Raw genomic sequence first — 8,577 nt, forward strand, 5'->3', positions numbered from 1 at the left:
AAAAAAAAAAAAAAAAAAAAAAACCTGGGCGTGGTGGTGCACACCTGTAATCCCAGCTACTCGGGAGGCTGAGGCAGGAGAATCGCTTTAACCTGGGAGGAGACTGTAGTGAGCCAAGATCGCGCCATTGCACTCCATCTTGGGCCACAGAGCAAAACTCCGTCTCAAAAAAAACTCTCTGCTTTCCAGCACACGGAAGGTGTCGGGGGCATCGATCTAACCTAGGCAAGCCTGTCTGCAGGTAGCCTTGAGAGATGAATTGGCATGAGCAGTCCCATAAGAACTTAGCAAAGGGTGACCTTGGCTGCACAGGGTGTTGTATTTGGCCCTTCCACATCTGTGACCTGCAGGGGTTGGTGTAAGTGGCAGGATGGTGTTCCTTATCACTCCAGCTTCTACCAAGAAATTATACATTTCAGCAGCCCCTCCCAAATGTCAGAGTGGGAGACTAGTCCCATACCTCAGACCCTGGGCTGTATAAGGTGTGCCCTGGAGGCTTTAGGGTCCACTCACCTCATAGAATCTTGAAAAGCATTAAAACATAATCCGAAATAATAATGAACCAAACTAGGAAGAGCTTGGAACTATGTATTTAGAACCTATGTCGCTTCTCCTAGTAGATCAAGGGCAGTTCACTTGAGTACATGGACTTCCTTCTGGGGAGCTTGTGATGTCCTGAAATTATCTGGAATATTTTTTCTGTGAAAGTATTTTCCTAGGAGTCTGCAACTTGTATTAGATTTCTAAGGCTTTTGTGACCTCTAAAGGGTTATTTATTCTGCATCATAAGCTTTTTGGAGACAGGGACTTTTGTCTGGCCCTCTGCATCTCAGAAGCATGCAGCAGCACATGGATCCTGTACAGTGTTTACTTAGTAAATGATGGTCAATTGAATGAACTGAGAGTCACTCAAGGCTACTGTTTCTCAACTGTGTTATTTTGGAAGTACTTAAGTGTGGAACGCTTCTGCTTCTATTATATATGAAAATTGCTTATACTGGGAGGTTTTGAGCACTGGAGTAGAACTCCACGTTTCTTTTGTTATGCATGAGACCTGTTTGTTAGGAATATGTCAGAGCCACTGTTTGCTTCCAAATTTTCTGCACTCCAGTCAGCTGATGGTTTCTTCCCAAGTTTCCATGAAACCTACAAGTACTCTGGGAGGAAGGTAGCTGAACTGGCTCAGAAGGTTTGGGAGGAAAACGTGGTGTCTAGAAGATCACCATGGAACTGCCTTTTGCATGGCAGAGGCCAGCCTTGAGACCCAAATGTTGTAATGGTTGTAATCAATTGAATTTTCTTAACCAGAAGAACTTTTGTCTTCTTGTTACTTCTCAGGTTTATTAGTGAATAGAGTGGGGAATATAATTTAATATATTAAATGTTTATTGATGTATGGATCATTGGAATAATCAGTGTGGATGGTACGTTCAATGTAGAAAGTGTAGGTGTTTGGGCTGATGTATACTGTCATCTGGCCAAACCTTAGAACTTTTTTTTGTTTGGCTTTTGAGTCCATAGCTGGAAGTATGGACATTGTAGGATTGTGGCCAGAGATAGAGAGAAGAGGAGAAGGGGAGAAGGAAGAGAGAGAAAGCATGTATATTGTTCTGCAGGAAAATGGGTGGTAGGACCAGTTATTTGAGGGCCTTTGAAGTCTGGCACACTTGGCATGACCCTGGTTATGCTATAACTAGGTTTTGTCTTCTCATAAACCTACATGTTTCAGTGTTCCTGGCAAAAGGGAAGTGAGTCATTACCTGTGCTCAGCACAACTGGGATGGATTGATTGATTGATTGATTGGAGACAGAATCTCACTCTGTCACCCAGGCTGGAGTGCAGTGGTGCAATCTCAGCTCACTGCAACCTCTGCCTCCGGGGTTCAAGCATTTCTCTTGTCTCAGCGTCTCAAGTAACTGGGACTACAGGAATGCGCCACCACGCCTGGCTAATTTTTGTATTTATAGTAGAGATGGGGTTTCACCATGTTGCTCAGGCTGGTCTTGAACTCCTGACCTCAAGTGATCCACCCACCTCAGCCTCCCAAAGTGCTGGGATTACAGGCGTGAGCCACCGCACCCGGCCGTCAGCTGGGTTATTACTTTCCCATTTTCAGCTATCCATTAGAGACTATGGCTGGGACAGTCTGAATTCCATGCAGTTTAGTGGCCAGATATGATTGGAAAACAAAGGGGGTGCCAAGGCAAGTGTTGAAGGAAGTCTGCCTTTGGATATATATATCACCTCAGTGAGCAGAAGGACTCCTCAGTGTGCTCTGTTGATAGGATCATGTTTATGGCTCTTCAAGATGAAGCATGAAAGCTTTGAGTAAAAAGCTTTGGGAGCTGGTAGGAGAGCGAAGAGTGGGGCAAAGGCATGGGAATGTTAGTGTCTGACTGACATGGGGCCCTCCAGTAGCCTGTGTAGCAAGGCCGCTTCCATTCTCAACCTCTGTTCAGACGCATGTGCAGACAGACCCCACCTGCATTTCCAGATCCTTGGGATTCTCTTTAGGGATCTTCCTGTTTGCCTCCTGGGAATTTCTTGCCCATCAAAATTTCATGTACCAACCCCCACTTTTTTTCAGGGAGAGTTTGGGTACACTATAGATGAGAAGATGCAGGTGGATAAAAGTAGTTACTTAAACACATATGGGGCAAGACTTACAGGTTTGGAGGCCCAGATTAAGATGCAGAGGAGCATGTGAGGTTGATGATTATATTTCGGGGAGAGTTAATTGATGGAAGGTGAAGGCAGACAAAGAACCGCTGCTTACTGCCTTCTTGAATCCCAATCAGGAATTATGATTAAAGTCGCAGCGAGACAACAGAGGGCTGATGAATTGGTGTCTTTTTTTTTTTTTTCTTTTTTGCCGTCATTCACACTTGATTGACTTCAACCTTTCAAGTGCAAAAGTCTCTCTTTTCCATTATTATTCATAGCCATCTGAGTTTTTCTAATTAAAGTGTATGAAAACAATTACTGATCCGTCGTACTGAGTCTGTTAGAGGGGATGTCTGCCTTACTGTAATGCGTATGAAAAGCCCACAGTTTTCTATAATGATGTGCAGCTGAGGTGTTAGATAATTTTATTCTTTTTTACTCTGTAGGGCTTTTTTTTTTTATTTCTCATGATTCATTTTTCATAATTCCTAAAGATCCCAGGAAAGGACTGATCCTGCAGCTACAACCGAGAAAGGAGGTGGGGGGGAGTCTTTTTTCCTTTCCCTTTCTCCCCCTCTTACCCCCAACCTCGTGCTCCCCCTCGGCTGAGGACTGTAAATTAATCGGTGACCTTTCACTTCTTAGATTCCCGCTGGACTCCCCAACCACACTGGTCAGAAATGCCTTCTATTAAAAAGAAAAAGAAAATAGATGGAATGAGTTTGGCAATCTCTACTCCATTCCTAACGGTTCATCAACAGCTAGCCTTAACCAGCTGCCGATGAGCTTTGTGTGAGGTGCAGATGTCTGTGGAGGCAAGAATGCTATGTCACACACATTCACCTGCCATGCACCTGCTCTTTGTAAACACAGCATTTCTCAGAATGCTTCTCCATAGTGCCTGTTGCTTACTTTTTGCACCCGCTGGCACCTGGGTTGCTGAAATGATTCTAATACCCCTAGGGGTGATGTGGAGTTATCTTATGTTGATGGGGGTGGCTGTCTGGGTTTCCTCTAGTTGTCAAGCCTATTGCTGATGATTCTAGTGGACATTTCAGTAGCTATTTTGAGCAAGGCTGGGATCTTCACAACCATTAAAAACTAATAGTAATGTATTTAAAATATTTAATTTTGAACAGAAATCTAAGTATTCCAATCTTTGCAACAGATAGTGAAGATGTCTGTGCAGTACGGTTGTGTTTGATGGAAAAATAATGTCTCCAACTGGGGCTGGGCACCATGTAGAAAGGTTAGTGGTGACTGTAGTTTCTGGTCCTGTAGCTTCTAGGTCAGTCCATTTCTCTGGCTATCATCAAATGGGAGGCGGTTTCTAATTCATTTGCAATATCATCGCCACCTACCCTTCCCACCCCGTATCAGGCAAAGGAATATTGCTTCTTTTTGAATGAAGAACCTTTGATTTTTCCATTGGATATCGAGGGCTGCTTATCACATTAACATAGGGCAAATGATAACTTGTTTGGACAGGCTTCTGGCCGTATGGCAGGGAGACCTAGAGAAATACCTGAGGCTCTACCCAAAAGTTGCAGCTGTTTGGATCCAGGCGATTTCCAGAATTGCTGTATTGAGAACAAATGGCCATGGTCAAGGTGGGGCTTCCGTGTTGTAGAATGCTGTGCAGGCCACCCTCTATGGCTGGGACATTGGTCAGAGGTTCCCTCTGATGTTGTATACCTTGGGCAGAGACTCCAGAAGAAATCGTGGCTTAAGTGAGTCACAAAAAAAGGCTTGTTTGTGCTTGATGTCAGCTTGTAAAGGGTTACAAATGTTGTTTCCTGGAAAATCTGCCAGCATGTCTGCGTGTCCTTAGCCTTCCCTTTGTTCTCTTCTTTTCTTCTTACCCTTTCCTTCACTCTTACTCCCCTCCTCCTCTTGCCTGAATACATTTTGAAAACAGTACTACAATGCTCCCCGCTTCAAGATTACAGTGTACTTTACTAGGTATGATTTAATTAGGGCCCTTATTATGTTTTCAGCAGCTTAAGGTGGGCCTTTCAACTTATCTACCTAATTGGTTGCACAAGAAGTTTCACAGCCCATGACAAAACATTGTCAGTGATCAAAGTCAAAATTCTGCATAAAGGAAAAATATTAATAATAAGATTATTCTTCAAGTGTGCACTGCTAATTATGTCCAGAATGTAACCGTAGAAACACTTTTGACTGATGTGAGCTTTGTCTAATAAACATGAATCTTCAGTGAGCTATGAAAAGTGAGACACCTCTAGCTTTTCTGAAGGCTAATTTTGCTTATTAAATACTTTTTAAACATTTCCTATTTTGTGTTGCTTTCCTCTCCATTTGACTCGCCTTGCTCTTCTCAGGTGACCACCCCCGAGATGGTGATGCCCAGCAGCATGTTCCTCCCAGCAGCTGTTCCAGATCGAGATGGGAATTCCAATTTGGAAGAGGCAGGAAAGCAGCCTGGTCAGTATCATTATAATTGAAATAAGATGGAATGCCAAAATGTTCATGGAGAAAGCCTTTCAGGAATTCTTTACAATACTCTTAAGGTGAATGTAACTGATCAGGAGATGAGGGGCACTGTCATTAGCTACTTTATACTCTGGTTCTTGGCATGTATTTGTATATTACTCACATGGTTTAAAGTGAGAGAAAATCAGTATGAGAACCAGTGAAAGTCTGGCAGAGACACATGCGTCCCCTTAAACTATACAATTAGGGAGTGAATAAGCAGAGACTCAGTCAGTAGGTCCCACCGTCGTAAGCCATTAAACACTGTATTTCTGAGGACTTAATTAGTAGGGACTTGTGGGTTGATTTTTAGGTACACTGGATTAGTTGTCTTTTGTTCTGAGTTTTCTGGGATTGGCTTAGGATGAAGCACAGAGGTGCCTTTGGAAAGAACACTGCTGTAGACATGTATGCTGCAATAGTTGGTGCCACATTGTGTTTCCTGGCTAGATGGATGGTTAGACCTCTGTGAGGCTGTCCTACATCTTTCACTTCTAAGGTGGGAAGAGTTCTAAGTTGGGAAGAGTTGGCCACACTACTGCCCCGCCTCCTCTCTTTCTTGTGAGTTTTCCATATCAGACAATGGACAAATGACCTGATAAAGGGTCTCGGTATTTATAGGTGTGATGATCTCGTTGTAGGAAAAAAAATGTATTTTAAATAATTGAACACTTGAATATTCATTGCTTATTGAATAGAGATAGCAATCAGAAGTCACATTATAATAAGAAATTAAATGCCTACAAATATGTATCCCCAAATTTCTTATATTACAATGTTCAGCAGTTCTTGTAAATTCCTCACAACTTAGGACAGCATTAATTCACATATTCTACACTTCAGATCTACTGTGCTAAATTCTTATTACATAAAAGATGAACATAAAAGGGAAATCCAGTCTAAGATCAGTAACCTTCAAACCAGTTCTTGAGAAATTGAGGATTCTGAGTCAAGCAATTAAATGCTATTTAAAAGACTGTTAGATCTGTGATATGACATGGGTCTATTATGCATTGAAACTTTTTGTATTTCCTTTTATTCATCTCTGTTCATGTGCACCCTGTTTATAATATGTGCTCTATTGGAGGAACAAAAGAAAGCAGGAGGTGCTCCGCAGAGATTCTGTCATTCAGGTTGGGCACTTCCCTCATCATCAGATTCTGTGTTCATGAGGCCTGACTAGGTAGACTGCTCTGGGTGTCATCCTTGAAACAAAGCCTTCTTTATCTTTGGGTTTGATTTTTTTTTTTTTTTTTTTTTTAAACAGAAACCTCAGAGGATCTGGGAAAGAACATCTTGCCGTCCGCAAGCACAGAGCAAAGCGGAGATTTGAAACCCTCCCCTGCTGACCCAGGCTCTGTGAGAGAAGACTCAGGCTTCCTCTGCTGGAAGAAGGGGTGCAACCAGGTTTTCAAAACTTCTGCTGCCCTTCAGACGCATTTCAATGAAGTGCATGCCAAGAGGCCTCAGCTGCCGGTGTCAGATCGCCATGTGTACAAGTACCGCTGTAATCAGTGCAGCCTGGCCTTCAAGACCATTGAAAAGTTGCAGCTCCATTCTCAGTACCATGTGATCAGAGCTGCCACCATGTGCTGTCTTTGTCAGCGCAGTTTCCGAACTTTCCAGGCTCTGAAGAAGCACCTCGAGACAAGCCACCTGGAGCTGAGTGAGGCTGACATCCAACAGCTTTATGGTGGCCTTCTGGCCAATGGGGACCTCCTGGCAATGGGAGACCCCACCCTGGCTGAGGACCATACCATAATTGTTGAGGAAGACAAGGAGGAAGAGAGTGACTTGGAAGATAAACAGAGCCCTACGGGCAGTGACTCTGGGTCAGTACAAGAAGACTCGGGCTCAGAGCCAAAGAGAGCTCTGCCTTTCAGAAAAGGTCCCAATTTTACTATGGAAAAATTCCTAGACCCTTCTCGCCCTTACAAGTGTACCGTCTGCAAGGAATCATTCACTCAAAAGAATATCCTGCTAGTACACTACAATTCTGTCTCCCACCTGCATAAGTTAAAGAGAGCCCTTCAAGAATCAGCAACCGGTCAGCCAGAACCCACCAGCAGCCCGGACAACAAACCTTTTAAGTGTAACACTTGTAATGTGGCCTACAGCCAGAGTTCCACTCTGGAGATCCATATGAGGTCTGTGTTACATCAAACCAAGGCCCGGGCAGCCAAGCTGGAGGCTGCGAGTGGCAGCAGCAATGGGACTGGGAATAGCAGCAGTATCTCCTTGAGCTCCTCCACGCCAAGTCCTGTGAGCACCAGTGGCAGTAACACCTTTACCACCTCCAATCCAAGCAGTGCTGGCATTGCTCCAAGCTCTAACTTACTGAGCCAAGCGCCCACTGAGAGTGTAGGGATGCCACCCCTGGGGAATCCTATCGGTGCCAACATCGCTTCCCCTTCAGAGCCCAAGGAGGCCAATCGGAAGAAACTGGCAGATATGATTGCATCCAGGCAGCAGCAACAACAGCAGCAGCAACAGCAACAACAACAACAAGCACAAACACTGGCCCAGGCCCAGGCTCAAGTTCAAGCTCACCTGCAGCAGGAGCTGCAGCAACAGGCTGCCCTGCTCCAGTCTCAGCTGTTTAACCCCACCCTCCTTCCTCACTTCCCCATGACGACTGAGACCCTGCTGCAACTACAGCAGCAGCAGCACCTCCTCTTCCCTTTCTACATCCCCAGTGCTGAGTTCCAGCTTAACCCCGAGGTGAGCTTGCCAGTGACCAGCGGGGCACTGACGCTGACTGGGACGGGCCCAGGCCTGCTGGAAGATCTGAAGGCTCAGGTTCAGGTCCCACAGCAGAGCCATCAGCAGATCTTGCCGCAGCAGCAGCAGAACCAACTCTCTATAGCCCAGAGTCACTCTGCCCTCCTTCAGCCAAGCCAGCACCCCGAAAAGAAGAACAAATTGGTCATCAAAGAAAAGGAAAAAGAAAGCCAGAGAGAGCGGGACAGTGCCGAGGCGGGAGAGGGCAACACCGGTGTGAAGGAAACACTGCCAGACGCCTTGAAGGCCAAAGAGAAGAAAGAGCTGGCACCAGGGGGTAGTTCTGAGCCTTCCATGCTCCCTCCACGCATTGCTTCAGATGCCAGAGGGAATGCCACCAAGGCCTTGCTGGAGAACTTTGGCTTTGAGTTGGTCATTCAGTATAATGAGAACAAGCAGAAGGTGCAGAAAAAGAATGGGAAGACTGACCAGGGAGAGAACCTGGAAAAGCTCGAGTGTGACTCCTGCGGCAAGTTGTTTTCCAACATCTTGATTTTAAAGAGTCATCAAGAGCACGTTCACCAGAATTACTTCCCCTTCAAACAGCTTGAGAGGTTTGCCAAACAGTACAGAGACCACTATGATAAACTGTACCCACTGAGGCCTCAGACCCCAGAGCCACCACCACCTCCCCC

At 45.1% G+C, this 8,577-nt stretch overlaps 1 protein-coding gene across 1 annotated transcript in view; it reads left to right on the forward strand.

The window, feature by feature from the left end:
* Positions 1-8,577, forward strand: part of ZFHX3 (zinc finger homeobox 3) — a 175,876-nt gene that overhangs the window by 153,824 nt on the left and 13,475 nt on the right. Inside the window, exons 7-8 of the mRNA XM_011976709.1 lie at positions 5,011-5,113; positions 6,429-8,577. Coding sequence (XP_011832099.1) covers positions 5,011-5,113; positions 6,429-8,577 — 2,252 coding nt within the window. The remainder of the gene's footprint in view (positions 1-5,010; positions 5,114-6,428) is intronic.

Source organism: Mandrillus leucophaeus, unplaced genomic scaffold, assembly GCF_000951045.1.
Source record: "Mandrillus leucophaeus isolate KB7577 unplaced genomic scaffold, Mleu.le_1.0 Scaffold17, whole genome shotgun sequence".
In the NCBI taxonomy this organism is placed as follows: domain Eukaryota; kingdom Metazoa; phylum Chordata; class Mammalia; order Primates; family Cercopithecidae; genus Mandrillus; species Mandrillus leucophaeus.